We start from the raw sequence: 24908 nt of genomic DNA on the forward strand, positions 1-24908 counted from the left end.
AGCATGTTACGAAAGGTAAGTGATGAGAGGCCACAGTATTCGGATATTCGTTGTGCTTAATGAACCAGTGTTTAATTCTATTTAGACTGATGGGCTATGTATGTTTTAAACAAGGGTTGTTCTTTTTGTTATTGCCTGTTTCATACCAGCTCCATCAGCATGGAGATCAACATATGTCCAAACATTCAAAGTTAGCATTTGGCTTCATAAAGCAGATCTTGTTTTCCACTGAATTGAGTAGAGTCTAATTCCCTGCATGCCCTCTGAAACTACATCCTGTTAATTAATTGCCTAACAAAGACTTGCTGAAAGATGGTGTATATGAGCTAGTATTAGTATTTTTCCAGCACTGAAGCCTTTAAAGTAAATTATTTTCTCATGACCATTGTTTTAAGAAATTACTACTGGGAACTGGGATCTGCCATGAATTTCCTGATTTGAAAAAAATGTTGACCCCAGAAAAGGTTTCAAAACTGGCAAAATGAGGTATTTGGTGCTTTTACATTTGATGTTTTTTCTACTTAAACTGACTTTAGTAATGCAAAATAATTCACGCTAAAAAAGTCATAAAAATGTGTGAAATGAAATGTTTTGATTAACCTAGATTGAACATTTGCTGAGTTTAGGTTCACTGAACTTTTCAAGCTGTTGAACTTTTGATCTGCTAAGAATGATAAAAAAATATTTCCAGTCATACTCCTATAGAACAGAAAAATCTTTTTCTACTTCCTTTTACTTCTCATGTGATACCAGCTGCACAAATTTTCTGAGAATATGAGCCAAGATCAGAGGCCATGATCCACTAAGTATGAGAGAATGTCTGAAGAGACAATATATGAGAGAAAGTCAAGAAGGATCTCATGGAGCAGGCTAGAGTATCTTGATTCTGTCAATGAACTGTGTCAGCTGCAAGTCCATACCTTTACTGATTTATAATAGCTAACGTGATAAATAATATACTGGCTGAGAAATGACAAAACACCTGGCTTCCAAAGCATCTCCTTCAAATGAGCACCAAATGGGATGATTAGTAGGTAAAGAAAAAATCTCTCCTGCCCTTTTATCACCTTAGATTTACACACGAACTCCCTATCACCCTTTCAGGGTAGAAAGTGTACCTAGTTGGACCAAATTTCAGCTGATGTACTGCTATCCAGGAAATCCAAACAAGCAAGCCTGGAAAAGGAGTCTGCCCCTCTGTGTTTTCCTCATGCAATTACAAGATGCCATGAACGGAAACTAGCATTCTGCAACACAGCAAGCTTTGCGAACAGCTGAGAGTATAGCACAGCTGTATAGCAGTATGTTAAGTGATGCACAGACCTTTTCCACTGCAGTCAGCAACATGTAATACAATAATTTAACATGCTAACATGTCACTACTTTAACCACAAATTATGAGAATGATAAGGACAACACAAGAACTAGGACTGTGATTGACTTTTACATAGCTACTCCCCAAAGGCATCAGGTACAAAAGTTTTCTTGTAGTGTAACTAACACTGGAACTCTGAAAAGAGGGAGCAAAAATATTTTAGACATTAGGTTTTGCAGTAAGCTGCCTTTGTGCATGCTGCCATGCTTCTGCCTGTTTCTTGATATAACTCATCATTACCAGGAAGGAGGCATCTATCTATATGAAAGACAGCTTTAGAGACACCTAAAAAGTCATTTTTGGTCACTGACATTACCAGAATAGAATCTTCCACGTATTGAAACATTCTTTAAAGCTTACAAAAAAGCTGTAATAAACTAAAAGACTTTGAGCAGAGAAGAGATATCTCATCCCTTATTATTATATGCATGTTAGCTAGTAGGGTCCCACAGTACATTTATTGACTTCCAGTTGAAAAGATGCGGAGAAGGACTTGGGGGTGTTGGTTGATGAGAAACTCGTCATGAGCAGGCAGTGTGCGCTTGCAGCCCAGAAAGCCAACCGTATCCTGGGCTGTATCAAAAGAAGCATGACCAGCAGGTCAAAGGAGGTGATCCTGCCCCTCTGATCTGCTCTTGTGAGGCCTCACTTGGAGTACTGTGTCCAGTTCTGGTGTCCTCAACATAAAAAGGACATGGAGCTGTTGGAGCAAGTCCAGAGGAGGGCCACGAGAATGATAAGAGGGCTGGAGCACCTCCCGTATGAAGACAGGCTGAGAAAGTTGGGGCTGTTCAGCCTGGAGAAGAGAAGGCTGCGTGGAGACCTCATAGCAGCCTTCCAGTATCTGAAGGGGGACTACAAGGATGCTGGGGAGGGACTCTTCACTAGGGACTCTAGTGGTAGGACAAGGGGTAATGGCTTTAAACTTAAACAGGGGAAGTTTAGGTTAGATCTAAGGAAGAAGTTCTTCACAGTGAGGGTGGTGAGGCACTGGAACAGGTTGCCCAAGGAAGTTGTGAATGCTCCATCCCTGGCAGTGTTCAAGGTCAGGCTGGACAGAGCCTTGGGCAACATAGTTTAGTGTGTGGTGTCCCTGCTCATGGCAGGGGGGTTGGAACTAGATGATCTTAAGGTCCTTTCCAACCCTAACTATTCTATGATTCTGTGAATCCTGTCCTGAGGAACTCTCAGTTAGTGCCTGCATTTCAAACTTCAACAATGTGGTTTAATGCCCAACAAAGCACCTGGGCAAGGAGCCTGTTGCAGCTTCAGTGCTGCTACTGTTTGAAAAATAATAATCCAAAATTTAACAGCTGCATCATGTACCTTACATGACTGGCAGAAGAAAAGAGTCTTTCCTTTTGTCCATTAAAGGAGTGGGGAAGGAGGAAGGAGAAAAAAACAGATGGAAGGACATGACAAATTGCAAAACAAAATGTGAGACTGACTCGTTAAAATAAGGGTGATGTAACTAAAATCCACTGTTCAGAAAAGGCTTTGCTGTGCATAAATCACATAATGAATGTAAACTATATAAGTATGAAATATTATAGTTTGCAATTACCCTGTAGAGTTTGAGACTGTACAAATTTAAAGTACACATAATTTAGACAGCAAAGTAGCAGAATAGTTCTCTGCAAACTGATAAAGGATGGGACTGTGTGGATATGTTGCTGAGATTGAAGTGGCATAGTACAAAACAGCTGCAGTGTAAGTGGGTACAAAATGCAGTTGAAGAAAAAGATAACTTCTCTTAATTACATACATTCTAACTGCTAACTGCTGAAGGAAGGAAACAACATGTTTCTTACGTCACATTTGCATTACTTTGGCTTCAAGGATAGGTTGTATATATAAGTGCTATATTGTCATAATGTGTTATAATTTCCATGTAAAAATTGACCTGATTTATTTCGAAATAGTTGAGAAACTGTTGTACCTTAACATCAGGGACATGATTTTACGAACATGATTTTACGATGACAAATATCACTGTTATTAGTATAGCTGCGAAGATGACATTTTAATTAACTATATCATTGAAAGTAGCATGGTAGCACACAAGAGAACACAATGGAAAACACACCATGTTGCTTCAATAATACAAAAAACTTACTGGATGACAAATATCTCCTTGCGTCTAAAGAAAAATGAAGAGTATCTGGAAGTAAAATCCATTAACACTTTAGTATATAAACACAATTAATACTACTCTTATTCAGCTAACAGTTTGGAAACAAGGCCATTTTGAAGATCCATCAAGATTACTTATGAGTCACAGTTATCACAGTGCACTGGCAATGGCTCTGTCTTCAGAGAATGTTTTCTGCTGTTACTAGCAGGTACTAAACAATGCTATCTGAATGACATGTAACCCACGCTGAACATACCACATCCTGTATGTACATGATTTCCAGACAATTTTTAGTATGCTTTCTCATCTGTTACAAGCAGCCATTCCTGTGTGCACTATTTTGAACAGGTTTGTATACGCAATCAACTTACTCTGTACCACACACATAGACATACACACTCAAACAAAACAGATCAACAGCTACAACCTTTCATCTTCCAGCTATTCCTAGTCTGCAACAGTAGGATGCCTGACTGCTAGGGCGAGACTATTTTAGGCTTCTCATCTTTAAGGAGACTGCCTACCACAGTGTTTCATCTCTGACACAGCAGGGAAAATACAGGCAGGTAAAGAACGTTTGCCAAACATTTCTAACTCAGTTGGATGTCATATATTATTGAGAATCATTATTATATTTATTTGGTGAATAATATCCATGTTTCTGGCAGTCAGAAAGAGCTATTCTCCTTATGATAAATACCTGATAAGATTCTTTGTCAGACAGAAAATATGAATAGCCTGGAATTGCTGCATACACCTTAAAGGAGTAGATGTCAGGACAGGTAGGTTGCTGAGCACATGGCAACCCAGATATTATACAAATTCCCTTATGGAAAAAAACCAACCCCAAACCAAACAAAAAAACCCCAAAAGAAGAAAACTGTCCATGCTTTCTGAATGTCACTTAAACAATGACAGATTTGTTCTTGAATTAGTTGACTGGGAATTCTGGGAGTTTGACTCTCAAAATGCTTATGTAGGTTTGCAGGCTGCACAAAACATTGGGCCATCAAAAAACCTCAGAAAATTCTGCATGTTTAAAAATATGCAGCCCTCTTTTTGGTAACACAATTAAACAGTGATTTGCACTTAGATCTTTATCCTGTAGTAGAAAGAGCTGAGGATTAAATGATTTTCTAAAAGTGAGTGAGAAGTGTCTTGAGGATGGAGGTCATTCTTTGAAAGGGGATCTCAGTGACCTGTGTAAATAAAGAACACCACAAACACTTCCAAACAAGCAAAGGTCACAAAGGGGTCATGGCTACAGCCCCTTTGGACTACTGTTTTGCCTAAGGAGTACGCTTACCGTGTAAACCTCTCATCCTTCAGCTCCAGATCTGCCACTGTGATCAACTGATCCAGTTTGAACTTAGTGTCAATAATTTCAGCATCTCGTGGGGAGTACGTGCCTCCCTCTTTTTGCTTTTGCCGAATTCTGAACAGAAAAAAAATGGTGAAAAATAAACACGCGAAAGATTTAAGGACACATATGTCAATACCTTAATTAGCCAGGCTGTAACTGAAAACTGCTTGTCAGGAATCCTTTCTTGGCTTTTATTCTGCTGTCCCTTCCAACAGTGTAATTTAGCCAAATCCCATGGTTATGTTGTCTAAAATTCATACGGAAAGAATCTAGACTATATATTCTTAGTTTTCCTATGTAAACTCCTTGGCAATGCCTGAATGATGCAGCTGAGGAAGAACAGAACTTCTGATGAATGAGCAGACAACATCATACATGCAGTACCCAGTCTGCTTTTTTACATGGACATTTTGTTCACAATTTGAACTAAAACTCAATTTTTCTTTCACATGTGAGACTTCAAAGTATTTAACTGATAAATTTATTAGTAAGACAGAAAACAAAGTTTAGAGTAGTTACTTTATATCAAACTGTCAATAGCGTTAGCCAGCACTTTAACTTCAGCCAGCTGACACCCTGATCTGTATCCTCAAGTCAATAGAGAAGTGGCTCTGAAAGGGTAAGAGAGGCTACTGCTCCGATTTATTCTCTGGAGAAATTGCTTTTTCTCCTTCATCTATGGAGGTTACCCTCACTAGACTAAAGCCTTTGTGAATCCCCGTTTAAGTTTCTATATGAAAGACAACAACAACAATAGATTAGATCAATTTCTAGGATTGTTTCAACTCTTTAAAGCATTTTTGAATGCTTGCAAGCATGTTATGGTAAGGATACACAAATCTCACCTTGCAAAAGTATATACTGCAGCCACAAAAAGAACAACTGAAAGTATACACAAAGTAACAGCGAGAAAAACTTCTACAGATCTTCCTGAAGTTCCTTCACCTGGAACAGAAAGCAGAAATTTGGTATTTCATAGACTCATTACAATTTTTACTTTTCAGACAGGGTGAAATCAGGGAGCGATGGGAGACTTTTCTCTCTGTATAACTGCATCCATTTCGTGTCAGTAAAAGTGCTGCTTGGGAAACAAATATATAACAAAAGCAGAAACAGTTTATGTAAAGGTTCCTAAGCATTGCTGCTCTATGTAATACATAATGCTAATAGTACATGTCTACAGCCATGTGTGCAGCTATCCCCTGGTGCTTTTCAGTTTTACCTGTTAAACAGGTGAAGGTAGGTCTACACTGCAGTAACATCAGTCTGAACACTAGCCTAAGCTGAGCGCGTGCTTCAGCTCAGAACAGACTGCTCTAACAGAGTAATCAAACTCTAGAAGTGGAAAAGGAAGAGCCACAATTCTAAAGAGTGCAGCCATGATTCACTGTAAGGTAAGAACAATTTAGGCCAGAGAAAGAGAATAGAAAAGCGTGTCTATAAAAAAATGTTGCAAGGAGAAAAGGAATGAAAATGTCTCTGCCACTCACTGCTCTCTGTGATAAGGCCCAAATGTTAGTAATGCTGAGGAAGAGCAGAAGCACCTCCAGAAGAGCCTCTACAGAAGTTATATCTATCTATCTAAACAGTGAAGTCAATGATAAACCCTACAGTTAACATCAGTCCAAACATTGCCGATGCTATTAAACAAAACAGTGGTGGCAGAATACCCACCAAGAATACAAAAATAACTTTCTCCTACTTCTTTACAACAGGGAAGGACTATACATGTGTGTAGAGATGATCATGGGCAAGGAAAAGGAGACAAAACAGAAGACATTATGCTGTGTAATTCTTAGAAGCCACAACTCAGTACCTGGCGATAACAAACTGCAACAATAGAATATCATAAGGTAAGTTTCTATGCAAAAGGCAATGTCAGGAAACCTCGTTTTGATTGTTGCCTGTCTCATCAGCTGTGTATTTCACATAGAAGAAGTCTACACTTACACAGGACTACCAGCTGCCCCACAGTGATTTGCTGAACTAGCTATCAGAGTTTATGAAAAGGTTATAAACTGCCTTGATGTACTAGAAGTTTAAACAGTATTTGTCACCACATCTTAATTATCTCATGGAAAAATCTTGACCTTTCATTGTAGTATGGATGTTACATTTGCAATGTCAGTCATGGGTTATAAGGAAGAAACTCCACTTCTCCAGCTCAAGAGGAGAGTTGTGGTACTCCAAGTATGGTTGAGTGGGAGCACCATATTAAAATGTATCTTCACTATAATTAAACAATCATTATTGCAGCTGTGTATTGCAATAATTTCTGCTTCAGTGTTCCTCCCTAGCAAAATTCTTATTGTTTATTGAGAGCATCTGATGTCTGACACAGAGAACTCTCTCAGAGGTTTTCCATAGTTTTTTCACACTTCTGGCACATTTAACATGTAGTATTAAATCGCACAGATACAAGGTTAGCTTTCTGGTTTCCCAGATCCACCTATTCTATAAGCAGACTTAGAAACCAAAATAATGTAAAATTCAAATTAGTATTTTATCTACTAAATGAAAGTGTAATGTTGGAAAAACACAAATTTCAGTGATTATTACAGAGAAGGATAATTATTTGTAGTTAAATTGCAATACTGATTTCAGGCAGCATAAATTTCTTCTGAAAAGATGCTGTTCTTACAAGTGGAATAGAAGTAATTGGTCACAAAGATACTTAACAGCTACTGATCTTTCTGGTATATTTTCTGGGTTATGCTTCTAGAGCAAGTCTGAAGGTCAAATAATCAGAGCATATTCTATAAGGAAACATTTGGGCAAGGTTCCTCAGGTTATGTGTCTCAAGAGAAAATGTGTCTGAACAAAATCTAACTTCCTTTATTCACTTAAGACAACATTGGTAATGGCATTGCCAGTGCTGTGTCTTTAAGGCTGTACCTTAACTGCAGTACCTGCATCCCTTGTGATATATCAATTTGATGTATTTCACCACACTTGTAAGAAAGTATTGAAGGAACTTCTACTTATCTTTTCCACTTGTTTTGTTTCTTGTTGGAAAAGTTTCTTCTGAAATTTAGAAGTTAAGGCCAGACAAGAGTTTTCCATAGTCCTCATTTTAAAAGCAATGCTTGACATTAAATTTTAGCACAGAAGGCACTGGGTGGGTATGAGGAGCCATGGATACCTGAGGAATTTATCAGGTCTACTTTTTTTCTTATTCCATTTTATTCAGCATACAAAGACATCTTGCTTATTTACAATCTACACCAAAGGAAAATACGTCACAAGTTTTCAGTAACAACGCAGAAGTGAATTAATTGCATTATCTGTCTGTCACTAAAGCATGACTTCCTTAAGCATTACAGACTTTTCTGTTAGAAAGGAGAAAGTTGCCCAGAGTACTGGATTTAATTGGACTCATTTCCAGTAAACTTGTTTTCCCCAACTGGACATGCTGTCTTTCCCTTAGCGGGCAAACTATTTGCATCATTGGCTTAGAACTTTTCTAGTCAGAAGATACAAAGATAACTTTTGTGTCGCACTTTTCAAAACATTCAGGGCTAGTGGAATGGTGCCAGATCCTTTCAGAATATTCAGGTAGTGAATTAGCAGGATCTTCAGTATCAGATCATGTAACAAATTTCAAACATGTATTAGATGAATAAGGAAGCTCATATCACAGAAGATAAACGCCAACTGAAAAATATGTGCCCACTAAAATTCTTCTGGGTATTCATCCAGTTGTCTTGGGATCCCTTTTCAGTAAGTCAGGGTTAATGCTTAGCTAAGTAAGTTCTGGCTTACCAATATATTAAAAGAACGTACAAATCTTACTATGATCTCCTACAAGCCTTCAACATGGCCATGAAGGAATGTATGCTGGATTTGAGACCCCATAACAGCTAGCCTATTGGCCAGTGACATCAGAATCAGAGGGAATCTATTAGATGATATCAATTTATTAATTAATATGGGGCTTTGTCTGTATCTAAAGGATGAAAGGCTAAAGGGTCATGCGATGAGCTGCTAGTAGAAGGATTGATCTGCAGCCAAAAGGTTTCCTACACTAGAGTTACTGAAATAGAGTCATAGAATCATAGATTCATTTAGGTTGGAAGAGACCTTTAAGATTATCAGGTCCAACTGTTAACCTAGCACTGCCAAGTCTACCACTAAACCATGTCAAGTGCTGTCTATGTGTTGTTCAAATACCTCCAGGGATGACGATAACCATCCCTGCAGCCTGTTCCAGTGCTTGACAACCTTTTCGGGGAAGAAATTGTTCCTAATATCCAATCTAAATCCCCTGGCACAACTCGAGGTCATTTCCTCTTGTCACATCGCTTGTTACTTGGGAGAAGAGACCAACACCCACCTCACTACAACCTCCTTTCAGGTAGCTATAGAGAGCGATAAGGTCTCCCCATGAGCCTCCTTTTCTCCTGGCCAAACAACCCCAGTTCTCTCAGCTGCTCCTCATCAGACTTATGCTCTAGATCCTTCACCAGCTTCATTGCCCTTCTCTGGACCCACCCCAGCACCTCAATGTCTTTCCTCTAGTGAGAGGCCCAGAACTGAACACAGTATTTGAGATGCAGTCTCACTAGTGCCAAGTACAAGGGAACAGGCGCTTCCCTTGTCTTGGTAGCTACGCTATTTCTGATACAAGTCAGGGTGCTCTTGGCCTTCTTAGTCACCTGGGCACAAGCTGGCTGATGTTCAGCTGGCTGAGAACCAACACCCCCAGGTCCTTTGCTGCCAAGCAGCTTTCCAGGCACTCTTCCCCAAGCCTGGAGCATTGCATGGGGTTGTTGTGGCCCAAGCGAAGGACCTGGCAGTTTGCCTTCTTGAACCTCATACCATTGGCCGCAGCCCATTGATCCAGCCTGTCCAGATCCCTCTGTAGAATCTTCGTATCCTCCAGCAGATCAACACTCTTGCCCAGCTTGGTGCCATCTGCAAACTTACAGAGGGTGCACTCGATCCCCTCATCCAGATCATCGATGAAGATGTTAACTTTATCATAGTTAACACAGTAAACTATGTTATCTGGCCCCCATACTGAGCCCTGGGGAACACCACTTGTGACTGGTTGCCAACTGGATTTAATTCCATTCACCACCATTCTTTGGGCCTGGACATCCAGTCAGCTTTTTACCCAGCAAAGTGCACGCAATAATAGCTCTACATCCAACACAAAGGAAAACTACATGAACAGGAGATCTTCTGACAGTTCACCAAGCAAGATGAGACATCCTGTCAAAATGGTAATTTTATGGGTGTAACTGAATCTCTTCTAACAAACTTTGTCAACACTGCTTCTTCATTTAACAGTCCAGGCTGAGGTGATACCTCTTGACAACCTCAAAAGGATGCAAAAGGGAAGGGATATGTTTCCTCAGCCATTCTGCTTAAACTGGGTCCAACAAAAATAGAGATTATTTACTTTAGGGAAACTATTGTACTAAAAAGAAACATGGATTTGTCTAGATCCTTTGGAAATAGAGAAATACTTTGGTAAATTACACTCACCTAATGTTTTGACAGGGTCAGAATAGTCAGAATCTGTAAACTGTCCTTTAACATTAGTTGCTCTGAACTTAAATCTGTGAAATAAAACCAAGAAAAATAATGACATAAAAGTTTATGTTCATTTTATTTAATTTCACTTAGAAACTAAAAGCTATTTGTCAGTTTTAGTGTAACATAAGCTGGATAGAAACTAAAAGCTATTTGTCAGTTTTAGTGTAACGTAAGCTGGAACCATTATTCACCTGCTAAAGTGACATTATGACAGGTATCAAGGACCCAATGTCAAGAGATCTTAAAAGTATAATCAAATTCTATTAATTACTTACCTTGAATTTGGGCTTATTTAATTTAAGAACTCAGGTAACATCTACTGTTACCTGAAACATTTAAAAAAAATTGTCTCCCATATTCATGCTCAGGCAGAAAACTTAAAATCAGATATACACAAAAAGCATTTCAATCTCTGTCTTTTCATAATTGAACTACACATTTTGTATGTTTATATAAATGTATATTTCACTTAAATCTTTTTCTGGGACAAACACAGAGACAAATGTACTTACAGGTACTGCTTTCTTGGTTTCAGTGGGCCATTACATATTTTGTCTTGACTACCTGGTATCATACAGGCAGTATCAGCACCTATAACATATATCTCTTCTTTGCCACTCAGATCTTCTTTTCCTTCTATACATGGTGGGTTTGGAAAGCCTTCATTTGTAAAATATGGCCTTGGTCTGTTGAAGTAGGCATCATACCACTTAGTAACATTCCCATCATGCTGAGCTATTGTCAAGAAAAGAAATAATCGGATACAATTTGCATTCTAACCAGACTGTATTTAAAGAAATTAAGTAGGAAATCGTTTTTTTTAAGAGCTTACCATGCTATCACTGCTATTTACAAAACCAAGTCTATAAATGTACTTGCAATTGAACCCAAATTTCCTTATTATCCACGTTATCTGCATTTTGTTAACTCATAGTAAGTCAACTAGAAAATTCCAGGGGCAGTCTTGCACATGAGCTCTTCCTGTAGAGGATACCTCTTGTACAAGCTACTTGACTTTGCAACTAAGCATGAATAGCAAAGACAGTAAAAACTGTTTACTCTGAAGACAGTGAAAAGTGAAATTACTGTATTTCCATAAGTGGACAATACCCAGCAACTCAGAAGAAAAATCTTCAAAATGTTGCTTAACAGGGTATTTGCATATCCATCAATTCAAGAGAATCTTCACAGCAACAGCTATGAAGTAAATGTCTGCAGGATCAGTGCTAAAATGCAAAATTCGGGAAAAGCTGAGAGACTTAATGTGCATTCACTGGAGGCAAAACAAATGAATTAAATACCTGGAATTTGTCCTTACTAGGTAAAGTAACCCTGACCATATGATGATCTACCATGAAACTCCTGCCCACATTGGTGGGCAATCACTCAAAAGAGTATTCTGGCCCTGTTGGTATGTTCATCAGTCCATACAAGGAAATACACATTCTAACCCACAGTCTACAGAAGGATTTATATAAATCCCTCTGCCCCCGTTATGAAATGGAAATATCATTTGCACATGACTGCAGTTGATATTTTACATTCTTTTACAGGCAACACTAATAGCAACAGGAGAATACCCTTGCAAAAAAATGTTTCAGATTTATTTACCTTTCACAAATGTCAAATGCATTTTTTTCCCAAGAAAATCAGAAATAAAGAGATGTCATGAAAACAATAGGCCCAGAATAATACTGGTGACTTAAAACAGCATGGATAATACTTACTTGGCAAGCATTCCCAAAATCCAGTACTCAGCCCACAGGTCTTACGAAAAATACTTTGCTCTTAGTACTGTTGCCACAGCTAAAGTGACTTTGTTTATTGTTTTCTAACGTGAAATTACTGAGACACAAGAAAAGAAATACAAGACAAAAGACAAACAGCCTGAAAGTAAAGAAATAAAAAACCTTGAAAACAAATTTCAAGAGAATTTATAAAATTTTACCTCCGGCTTCCACAACAAGAACTTGAATCTTCTTGATAGGGCCATGATCATCACTGTAATAACATATCGGCATTCTGATTGTCATTGTTGTATCTGTGACTAGTAATGCCCCATTGGTATCATAAACTGGTGCTGGTTTCTTTTTAGGTCGTGGTGGTTCTGTTTTTAAACAAAGATATACCACAGAGTTTTGTTTTGAAATGTTTTCACTACAAGTACTTTGTTGAGGCACACAGCTGTGTTATGCAAGACAAATCTTCAGCATATTTTCAGGGACAACCTAATGTCCTGCTTAATGCCTTAAGCCTCTAAAATCTATATTCTGAAAAACGACTCTTCATATCAGTTTTCCATTCAAAGAGAAGACAATAAAAAGACTGAGCCTTAGTTTTTCAATGAGTTTCAATCAATAACTATTTATTTATGATACTGTATACTTACCTATACTTCTGCAATATTCTTCTAAGCTGTTCACTGATGGTAACTACCGAAGTCAATATGATTACTTCACTGAGTCTGCACATGGTTTACGGTATCGTTCAGATACAAATAGGAAATGATCAGTGATAGGGAACAAAACTGAGCAGTGCAGTAAAAGTCTATTAGTTATGTCTTCCCGTTCCTACATTATGCAGCCTCTATATAATAGACAAAGGCACACAGCTGTATAGGTAGAAAAGCAATTTCTTCAGCATTGCCAGAGATTTCAGCTAACGGATACTTTATGAGACATACCTTTGATATCCATGGTTATTTTCAGTTGAATTTTTGGCCCTGCACCAGCGCCATTAATTGCATACACCTTAAAAAAAAACCAAACACTTTTTAAAATGAGTATTTGTAATAGCTTCAGTGTGGCCAAATCTGGATATATTTGAACCAACAATGAATGGTAAAACTCTCTTCATTCACACTTTGCTAGAACTTTGTATTTATTTACATTCCTAAGCACAATAACACTTCATTGCTTGTAATGTAGCTCTTACAGTAAGGGGTCTTACAAGCCCACTTAAAACAGTTTTGTCACCTCCTCTCATGTCCTAGTCTCTGATTATTTGAAAGGACTTTATGCACATACTTCTAGCAAGCTCCCCATGCAGAACTAGACTTTTCACCTGAGCCAAATGAACAATGCTAGTAGTGGAATTAAGACACAGATTTAGTCTTGTACCTGCATAAATATGTCACAAGTTGCTTTGCTGGCACATGAACTGGTGATCCAGAGCACAAACCTAACCACTAATGATGTGTCCTGCTCCCAACTCACTCTGTCCTCTTCATTGCTCCCCTCGTTCCTCAGACTTGTCTCTCTTCATATGCCAGCTAACATACCCCAGCTTTGCATCCCAGCTAACACTATGAAAATCTCATATTCAGCCTAGGTTTGAGTTCCCTATTCAGACTAATCTCTCACTCATATAAGAGAAAATTTCAAAGAAAAAGTATAAATTCTTACGCTGACATTGTAGGTATGCCCTCCTTTTAGTCCTTCTATCATGGCAGTGACTGACTGATCTGTTTTATCAATGACACTAAGGTTGTGGATCTGTATGGCAGCAGGGTCATCTTCATTGTAAACCATAGCTTGATACACCTGAATATTTCCATTTGGTTCAGATGGTGGCACAAATGTTACTTGGAACTTTGTTACTTCATCTGGTATCTTCTGAAATGTTACGTTGTTAGGTGGATCTTCAGGCACTGAAATAAATATTTCAATGAACTACATATTCAGTTTACTACTATTACTATTAGAGTAAAAACTGAAAAATGACAAATTATATTTTTGCATATCAGTATTATTTTATTGGTATTTTCTGTTTTTATTAAAAATATCTCAAATACTTATTACATATATAAATATTTATAAAAGCAATAAAAAGTTAAATACTTAGTGAAATTCTATTGTTAGTGATAGCATTTAATGACAGAAATATTAAAAATAATCACTATATAACCCTCAGCAGTCTCTACTCAGAGCAGTTTCTTCTTATTTCCTACTCAGAAAGCCTAAAGGCACCGTTATACCTTGAAATACATCTGGGGTAAACAAATCCTTGCATTGGCTGACAAGCAAGAAGCAAGTGTTAGTCTTGAGTATCCTTTTGTGAAAGCCCTCTGTCAACAGCCAGCTTCTCTCCCAACATATAAACAAGCTACCATGCTGCTGAGGATCTTTGCTTATCACAGCTAACCATCCAGGAAAGAACTTTCCACAAGCTGATGCCCAGACATAAACACAACACACATTTTTCCTGAAGACAGGTTTTGTCAAATGCTTATTCCAGTAGCCTATTCTCAGGACAGCAAAGGTATAAATCACTTTCCTAATGTCCCTATCTAAATGAAAAGGCTGTAACATTCTTTCCAGGCAGCTAAATATTTATTGCTCTACCTGAGCAGACAAGTATGTAGCATGACCTCTAAATAGTGAAATCAAGAAACTGAAGGTAAACACATTCCCTCAGCCACAGATTTAAATGCAGTTGTCATACCTCGCAGGTTTTTTTACACCAGCCAACTAACGCTTACTCAGGCTTCCCTGGAGTAAGTCAGTCTAAACTGGTCCAAACTCAGCAATATGCTAAAATGTATAAACCAAATGAGACAAGAAGAAATGAAAAAAATAACTGTTCCTCTCTAAAGTTACTGCACCTCCTAATGTATCACATTTTTACAAAAAAGAGAGTTCACAGGACAGACCCAGCTACCACCTAATACTTCATTCACTTTTCATACATATATTCATTCATTTTTCCACAGTAAAAGGCCATATCAGCCTCTAGGGATATAAACAGGTCACCAAATTCTTGGAATGTAAGGTATTAAAGGCATTCGAGATATAAATATATACATATATACACACACACACGCATATTATGGACATCAAATTTTCATACATCAAAGGAAAGACAAATACAACCATCGTGTAGTATATCTAAATCTGAATTTAAACTCAGTATACAGCTAAAAAAGCTGACCTGCAGTGAACCTCACTAGAGATAAGGCAATTGTAGTTTATACACTGTTGATAATTAGTTTGAATGAAACAAAATTTCAATATCTCTTCAGAAAATACTTTTTTGTTGTTTTGTATGTTTGTTTGTTTAAATATTCTTAGTAAACAATTCAAAGGCAGCAAAGATATTAGAGCATAACCAGAGACTATATATGTAAAGCTAGGACTACCTTCCCCATGTACATATGTCTATATATACCTAAGCAAATGCTATCTACCTTTCTGTAGCATAGCCTCTCAGTGTCATGAAGTCTTTACACAGTTCCTCACCCTAGTCTCTCAGTTTTAAGAGTAACTTAATAGCATCAGCAGCTTCTGTCCCTTTAGTATCTATCTCACTCTCCAGATTGTTTTGAATCTGTGGAACAGCTGACTCGAGCACAGGTCCCTGTGGGCCTTCACTAGCAACCTCCTTCAAATGTGAATACACAGATCATATCCTCAAGTCAGTACAGGTGCCATTTATAAATGGTAGGATCTTACTTCACTTAATTTTTTTATATTGGAATTTTGCATCAAGACCAAGGACATCATATGGGGTTTTCAATAAACCTCCACAGGGGCAGTCATCCTTTCCTAAAACAGGTATCTTATATATGCATGCTAATACAGATAGGACCTCTCTTCATTGACTATAGAAGTAATCTAGATGGCTGTGTTCCACACATCCATATTTATAGGAAGCAAATTAAGATCTCTGCATTACTAAAGGTAAACAGTATTTCTTATCACCATCACCCTTTTTTGTTGACTGCCACCTTTTTAAATATTAAAGAAAAAATACCATGAGAACACATCTGCATTCAAAGTGCACCATGTGTTCAAAACTCTTGTTTATTTGCCAGATGAAAGAAAAACTGCAAAGTTTGATTCATGCAAACTAAAGAAAAATACAAACCTGCTTCAAATGTGGAGACAATTACTGGAGAACTAGCCTTGCCTTCAAGGAGTGCAGCATTAACATCCCCCGTAAAGGCTATGATTACTACAGAATATCTTGTAAATGCTTTTAAATCAGAAATTTCTAAGACTTTACTCTCATCATTTGTCTTCATAAATTGAGCTTTATAATTGTTGTTATCTACCTGTAAAATAATAATAAAAAAAATAATTACAAGACTTGAAGCAAGCAAAAGGAGGATATTACTATTTGAACATGTTATTTATCTTTCCATTTTTCTAATAATTTGTATAGAAGGATTCACAAAAAGATTATAGGTACCAAGACTAGAAAGTTGCACACGGCAGTACACATCCATCTCATCCATGGGTTGCCTCTCTAACACTTCATGTAGTTGGGATTAAGGAAAAGGGCTGCCTACTTAGTGCTGTCTTCCACCAAACAAACATGGACCAGTTGGCAGATACTGGGCCAAGGGAGCTCTAGTGACCTGAAATGGGAATCAACCTAGGCAAAGATCCAGAGGATGAACAACTGTATAGCAGAATATTGGAATACAAATTAACAAAAAGAAAATTGAGCAGCAATAAATAATGTTGATATGATTTCAGAAAATGCAATTCCTCCTGGGATTTATTAATAGAAGCAGTAATTATAAGACAGCAGGGAGGGACTACTTCTCTCACTAGAAAAGCTAGAAGGCAGAAATAATTTGGATTCAATCTAGAAAAGGAAGTATGGTGGAAGACATAGATAGTAATAACTTCAAAATATAAAAAAGGACATTACTAAACTGAAGATAATCCATTGTTTCTAGTGTTCATGAAAACAAAAATAGAAATAATATTTGCACCAAAAAATGATTAGAATTAAAACTTACAAAACCTTCAGTGATATACCTAAATATGTAACTAAAATTACGACTAAAAGTTTAGTTGAAAACTAGAACAAGCTGTTAAGGGTTGTTGAGCAATTTCATCACTGGAAATTCTTAAGAACACCATAATGTGTGGAATCATTTGTGAGGAAGACTTTAGGTACACTTTTTTTCTGTGTCAGAGCAGGATATGGACTGGATTATGTCCTGGGATCCCTATCATCCCTACTTCTCAAATAATCTGTAGTTCTGTGGAAAAACTTACTGTGTTGAGCTTCATATCCAATTAATCACTTCCAATTTTAGGTTATAAGAGGATAAGAAGGAAAAAATCAGAGCTTTTCTAGCATTTGATCAAGTATCATAGAATCATAGAATAGTTAGGGGTGGAAAGGACCTTAAGATCATCTAGTTCCAACCCCCTTGCCATGAGCAGGGACACCACACACTAAACTATGTTGCCCAAGGCTCTGTCCAACCTGGCCTTGAACACCTCCAGGGATGGAGCACTCACAACTTCCTTGGCCAACCCATTCCAGTGCCTCACCACCCTCACTGTGAAGAACTTCTTCCTTATATCTAACCTAAAGTTACCCTGTTTAAGTTTAAAGCCATTACCCCTTGTCCTACCACAAAATTCTACAAAATTCTTTTTATGTCTATTCCCACTACTTCAGTTAATGATGTTTTCATTATTGGTTCATCAGTGTGTAATTTGAAAGAGAGGATTAGGTAGCTGTACGGTAGTTTTCCCACTGGATGAAATCTGTATTAAATGCAGCTGCTAAAACAGAATAGTTCAAGTGTACCTTTTATTTGACAGATACGCATGTATCCCTACTGAGAATTAACCTGAACTAAACTTTCTGATGGACTAAACAGACATTCATTTCCTGGGATGGCCATCCTAGAGCTGAAACACATTTTCCTATTTGACTGTGAAAAATCCGGCATATAAATATTTATACAAAAGCTAAAACACAATCACAGCACTACATCATTAAATGTATTTCTATTCTTCCTGAAGTATAATGGTTCATCTTCCTTACTCATTTTCAGTAATGTTTTGTCCAGGACTACCTCTAACTGTAGTAGGCAGCAAGACAAACTAAAACATGACCCGGAGAAATAATAATGAGGGAGTACTTTTTAGTTTTTCTGAGCTACAAAACTGCAAGGAACATCCTAATAATTTAAACAGAACCCTAATACATTCACTAATAAATCCTAATTATTACCTTTAAGGAATAAAGACATCACAGAGTAGAAATCTGAAATTCTGTTCTGTGAGCCAATTTTTATAAATCCTTAAAGATACTCAGTTGAGAATTAGAAAGAGTAAAGTTGTACATACAGTAAGTTTGTGGAATTTGGAGTCTTCATAAAAAATTGCCCACTGGGACAATAAAATATATACTCAAATTTTCACTGAAAAAGATTGTGACAGCTTTATTGGCCTTTAAGAAGGAATAGATTTGTCTACTGAGATGATTATCTAAAGAACTGACACCTGTAGTTACTGATAATTAGATAGACAACATCTGATTACAAGGAATCACTAAACGTAAAGCTAGATATCTGAAATATATTTGAAACAAACAAACAACTTTGTAAAACTAAACCAAAGCCCGCCAAACTGAACATTTGTAACAGGTTTTTAAGTTCCTTCCAAACGCTGACAGGCTCACATTAAACATTCCATGGGTCTTCTTACTTTAGGAATTTTACTATAATGTATATTGATAAAGTATTAATAACATTTTCATAGTGTAGAATCAGATAACACCCTGTTTATAATTCAGGAATTATCAGTCACAGGAGAAATTCATTAAATATTACACACATTACTCTCCCTCGCAGCTTTACTGAAGAGCTTAAAAATATTTGGTATTTTTTTTACTGACCTCTTCAGCAATTTTGATTGCACAAAAATCTCAGCAGTAATATTATAGCAAATCTGTAATTCTTATGACCAATTCAGAAACATTGAAAATATACACAATAGTCCTTCTCTCTTCTCAGATAATTGAAAGAATTTTCTATTTAAAACTTAACAAACTGATTCAGGACTTTCGAAGACACAAACAGCAAGATTTCCTGTGTAAAGTCTGGTAAACTGCTTCCCATTTTCACTAATATCCTCGTCTGTATAATTTCTGGAAATCAGTGAATCTATATCCTACTCAAAACTTCTCATATGCTCAAACTTAGAAAGTTTCATATCTTGCCACCAGGCAGGAAATGAGGTTTATTAACGTTTGTTTTAAAGAGCATTGTAAGGGTAGTAGAGGATGAAAAGAGAGAGGCCGCTAGAGCTTTACTCTTAAGTCAGCCTTTTTTTCCTTATAAAGACCAAGGAGGAAGAAATGTTATTGCTGTGCTACCAAATTACAGCTAATCTGATGGACGAGCATCAAGTGGAAAGTGGGAAGTCTAGCCTGACTTCACTCTGATGCAGTGTAGCTTTGTACAAGTCCTTTTGCTCGGCTTTCCACTCTTGTTTGTAAAATCATGACAATGACCTTATCCTTCTTTTGAAGAACGAAAAAAGTAATTTTTATTTTTACTGGTAAACAGTATCATTATTGCTCAGCTCAGGTCTGTTTTCTGCAAAGCTCAGCTACTATTTTCCTGTATACATTTATAGTGACACTTGTTTTTTCTCCAAGACCCCTTATTAGCACTTCTTTTTTTTTATACTGAGTAATTAATTTATCTCCCATTAAGGAATTTATAAATGTACAATTAATTCTTATGAGGAGTTTATGTGGAAATAGACACAGTATATTGTGTTTCAATCCAGTTGATATCTGTCCCGTAATTTCTGTAAGAATATCGGCTGTGGTATTTGTATCACGAAACATCTGTATAACTACCAACAATGAAAAAGAGTTGCCTTACTGAGGTAATGTCTATGAGGTAGCAAGTTGGTCCAGTAATGATGACAGGTTCATTCCAGGTGATATTAATACTGTGAGGAGATGTGGCTAAAGCAGTCACATTTTCTGGAGGACAGTCTGGAGCTGTAGAAAAAAATAAGTATGTGAATCATAGTCAAAGAAGTCTCAACAAACAACCTAGTAATTTTAGTTGCCAGTAGAGAATAATTTTCAATTTGAAAGTAAATTTTTTTCAAGCGTTTAACATGATACACTGCTTAAATAATTATATCATATTTACTTTCTCATATATAAAGCATACAGTGTGATTTAGAAACACGTCTTTCATTGCGACTACTACAACTTCTCTAGAGCATGAACTGCCATTTATAGGGTTTTTTAATTACAAATTATTTACACGCATTTTAAATGATACAAGCAAAATACAGACAACTATTTAGACAAGCATAATATATTTACATTAAACAAATCATTCAAACAAGAAATTGTGCAAACACAAGGTCTTCTGCATGCTAGAAAAAAATTCTAGCAATGTTGGAAAGTACTAATACAAATAATTTTATACAGAAGAAACCTTTTTCTAGATTTCATTTCAACTTATTCGTAACATGTTGAGAAACTCCAGAAAACACACACACAAAAGTGATAGGTATTGTAAGCAGGCAAGAATGTTCACATTAAAAAATGGGATTTTCCTAAAATTTCCTTCTGTTAGGGTGATGTGTGAATTAACCTATTTATTTCTTATTCATTCATGAATAAAAAATTAATGAAATCATAATAACAACACAGCAGTTCTCAGTAAATGGTACTTCTTTTTCATTTTTCTTTTTAATTTCAGGAAAATTAAAATTTGGGATAGAAGTGACAATAGATTTGTAGCTAATGCCAGAACTTGGCTCCATGGTGCCTTCTGGGGGATCTACTACTACAAAAAAAACAAAACCCACACAAACTGTGATACATATCAGTGAACAGCCTGTTATAAAAGCAACAACAGATTTGTACGTATTTCCAGAAGTTGGCTTCGTGGTGCCTTTGTCTATCAGGAAAAAATGTACCTATGATTAACACATACCAGTGAACAGTCTGTTATAAAAATAATAAAATATCTATGTGAATCAGAAGATGCAGTCTCTTTTCTCAAACATGATTAATGCATGAGTATGTATTTTTTCACCATTAATCATATTGGTAAGAGGGCTTAATGGGCAAAATTGGAGTATATTCTAGGCTACTTAGTTTTTTAGGTACAAAACAGGTTAGGAAAAGGAAAAACAGCAGGAAAGGAGGTAACTACGGAAATTATGTGTGAAAGATTAATGAGGATAAATCATATATTTTGCACTGTGAAGGCAAAAATTTTGCACTGTGGTGGCAGAATAAAACAGGAAGACTTGGGAGTTGGTAAGGTCGTATGAAGAGTTTAGGATGTTGGATATAGGAGATAGATTGCTGTGCTAGGATTAGCAGGAATATACTAGACTTTGTAGGCAGGATCAAATTCAGCCATTGGAAGCAGTTCCCAAAAATACTGAATAACATGAACAACTGAATGAAGAGTGTAACTGAATGAACTATAAAAGCCTATGCTGCTCAGAGAAGGCTAGCTGTTGACTGGGGAGCTAGAACAGATAAAAAACAACAGCAAGCATGTTTCCTAAAAACTAGAATTAGCAAAAGTTAAGCTTAATTTGCAGTTAATGCATGTCAGACATGTTGCTTAAACAGAGTAAACGATGCTTTCAGTAACTATGACAGGGTATTACCTTTGTCACCCAGTGAAACATCTCAAAACCAGTATAAAATTACATATAACTTCTCTAGCCTTAGTTTCCAAACTCTCCAAGTTTCAAGGACAATTTTTCATTCCTTTTTCATAGCACTAATAGATCATTTAATCTTTTTTTTTTTTTCCCCCCAAGAAGTCACTTTAGGTTTATGCATTAGACAACAGTGGTGTGAAATAATTTCAAAGCACAATGCAACCTGGAGTTATTTATATGGATAATTTCCGTATGCAGTTTATATTTGATACATTTTTAAATCTTTGCAAGAAAATTTTAATTGTCTGCTGTATTTAAGATACTTATCTAAAATACATCTAAGCATCAACAGCTGGTTTATTTTCATCATGAAAAGTACAGTATTAGACAATAACTGAATGATGATGAAATTTAGGAATATTTTTTGAAATAACCAGTATAATTAGAAAGAAAGAAAACTAGAAAAAGAAATGTGTCTAACATGTCTCATGTCTTACAAAAACCATCTTTTTAAAAACTGGGTTTGCTTTAGTGGGTAACTAACTGCCACGTTCTGATTTAGGTTTGTTTGTGAAATCAATCTAGTCAATATGAGGCCATGATATCACTATACCCTTTCTCTTATAAATCACAGCAATTTACTCAGTAGAAATGACCTAGTCTTATTCTCTCATTCCCCCATAATCCAATCACTTCCTCTCATAAGCACTTTTCTCCTGGTTTTCACAATAATGCATTTTCTGTAACTAATAACCATCATTTCCTGATTATCATGCTTCTATCCTTGCACAGGAATGTGGGTCTTATGGAGGTCAGGGTCATCTTTCCCATCCATCTGTGTCCTGATGCTAAGGAAGCAAAGTGTGTTAGCTTTAAGATAAGTCTGGATAGCCCATCATTTAGCATAATCCTCAAAAATATTGAATACTCCAGTCTTCTAACAGAAATCTATGCTTTCCAGTTTGGTTAAGACCAGATTTTTTTTTTTTCTTTTTCCCAATAAATACTATGTGTGAGGTTCATTTATTTTATAATCACCTAGGTTATTTTTTCCTACATTTAAACATTTAATGTTACATTATGCCATATTTACTTTCTGAAAGAATGAAAGGAACAAAGAAAACCAAGTTTTCTCAGGCAAAACCTGGCAGAAGAAAGGGCATGCAACAAGAGATGAAATCTCATTACTTTCCACCACACAAACCCATTTCTTTAAGCTTTCCAGGCAAGCAGGTATCAGCAGGGATTGGGAAAAAAGGTGCTGAAAAGAGAAGCATAACCCTTTGCCCCATGCACCTAAGTCCTAGCCTTCATGGGACATTCAAACATCTGGGATTTTCCTTTGTATCTCAGTATATCCTGGCATTAGGAGACTTGGCAGTTTACCAAAAAGCACTGCATTGTGTAACTGTACAAGATCCAAAAGGAGGTCAGTGATCCCAATGCAAGTCATTTTCCACCTAACACAGACCCACCAAAATGATTTTTCTCTTAGAAAGCACGTTCAGCCTATCTTATCCTCCTTTTAAACGTAAAAGTGAAACTTGGGTAAGTGCAGGTGTGAGGGAACAAAGTTTCCTTAAGTATGGAAAATACTTCTTGCCCTTTTCCTTACTGTGGCACAACACTGTGATGTTCTGTACTGGTAAATAAATCTAGGTTAAGTTGAAAATATTTCATCTTGCAGAGTAGATTTGGGTCTTGGGTAATTCATCATCTAAGTAATAATGGTGCCATCAAACTACTTTATGAGACAGTAGGACAATTCTTGCGAGGATAATCTGCAACACATAAGGCTGAATAGTTTTTCTCTGTGATGTGAGAACTGGACTATATTGAGCAACCTATAATACTTTCCATGGAGTAACACTATAACCATCTTCAGAACAGAGCACAGCCATTATTTTTCACTTGAAACTTGCAAATGAGTTCAAGAATATTAAAAAGCATTACAGTAGCCTTACATTTACCTTCATAATGAGCAACTGAAATAAACAGCTAAAATCCTCACCTTTGTCACTGGATAATTAGAATCATTAGGTATTTCTCCTTTAGCACAACAGTCAAATCCTCAGCACTTGTAAAGAATATTTAGGGTTTCTGTTATGTAAATTTTGCTATTGTTGAAGTTTCATATTCTGGGAGATGAGTCTAACAGTTTTCAGCTGAATGCCGTAACTTCCTGAATATAATAACTATAATATTTTCTTTAGGCTTGACAGAAACATAGATTTCTGAAAACCCGATTATTTCTGAAGAAAAAAGTATTTGCCCATTATTTCACAACCAAGGCAACTTTCCCTTTGGCAGAAGCAATGTCTTGCAGAGACAATTCTTGAAAATCAGCAGCAGTGGCTCACTTCTGCCCCCAAGTCTGCAGACACAACTCACATTGATTTTATGGACTAAGTACTCAGGGTATTTTACATAGCAGCTAAGCAGCCTTAAGCCCTAACAGACCATGTATATTGGCTTTGTACCAGCAGGCTAATCCAGAGGATGCTTGGCCCTGTCCACGAGGGAAAGGAGAGGGGTATTGACACATGTTCCCTGGATACACTCTGCAAGGCTGCCCAGAGTGATGGATCTGTTTTGTGCATCCTGAATTTCTCTTCCCTGCTACAGGCAGCAACCTGTCCAAAAGAAAGAGGGGAACTAAGATTCTTCAGTTGATTCACCAATATTTCTATAGACAAGTCTTGGGAAAGCATAAGGTCAGGTAGGGAGAGGCCTGCACTGACTAAAGCTGCTGCTCAGAGAGGCTCCCAGCTCTGCTGAAGCACACCAGAGTTGCCAGCTGGCTACCCAGATGTGAAATGTCACCTTCCCCTTTTTTGCCTCCTCAGCTGATGGCCATCACTCCAGCAGAAAGACCTGCACCCAGCCACAACATGTGGAATAGTGCCCACGCTTCCTTGACTCCACAGTGGTGTGTTTTATAGGCAGCTCATCTCCTGATGTGTCACTGACTTAGCTCACAGGAAATTTGTTGCTGCCCACTTCCCTCACCACAGATGTAGGCCAGCAGCCCCAGACACTTGGGCTGGTGGAACTTTGTTAACTTCTACCCCACCACCATCTGCT

General features: G+C 37.1%; 1 protein-coding gene across 1 annotated transcript in view; it reads right to left on the reverse strand.

Moving 5' to 3' along the window:
- Nucleotides 1-24908, reverse strand: part of PTPRQ (protein tyrosine phosphatase, receptor type, Q) — a 103426-nt gene that overhangs the window by 21013 nt on the left and 57505 nt on the right. Inside the window, exons 27-35 of the mRNA XM_010023878.1 lie at nucleotides 20060-20181; nucleotides 16279-16465; nucleotides 13818-14062; nucleotides 13097-13163; nucleotides 12362-12520; nucleotides 10926-11148; nucleotides 10363-10436; nucleotides 5718-5817; nucleotides 4816-4944 (exon numbers count right to left, since the gene is read on the reverse strand). Of these exons, the coding sequence (XP_010022180.1) occupies nucleotides 4816-4944; nucleotides 5718-5817; nucleotides 10363-10436; nucleotides 10926-11148; nucleotides 12362-12520; nucleotides 13097-13163; nucleotides 13818-14062; nucleotides 16279-16465; nucleotides 20060-20181 (1306 nt within the window). The remainder of the gene's footprint in view (nucleotides 1-4815; nucleotides 4945-5717; nucleotides 5818-10362; nucleotides 10437-10925; nucleotides 11149-12361; nucleotides 12521-13096; nucleotides 13164-13817; nucleotides 14063-16278; nucleotides 16466-20059; nucleotides 20182-24908) is intronic.

This window comes from Nestor notabilis, unplaced genomic scaffold (assembly GCF_000696875.1).
Source record: "Nestor notabilis isolate BGI_N333 unplaced genomic scaffold, ASM69687v1 scaffold421, whole genome shotgun sequence".
NCBI lineage: Eukaryota > Metazoa > Chordata > Aves > Psittaciformes > Psittacidae > Nestor > Nestor notabilis.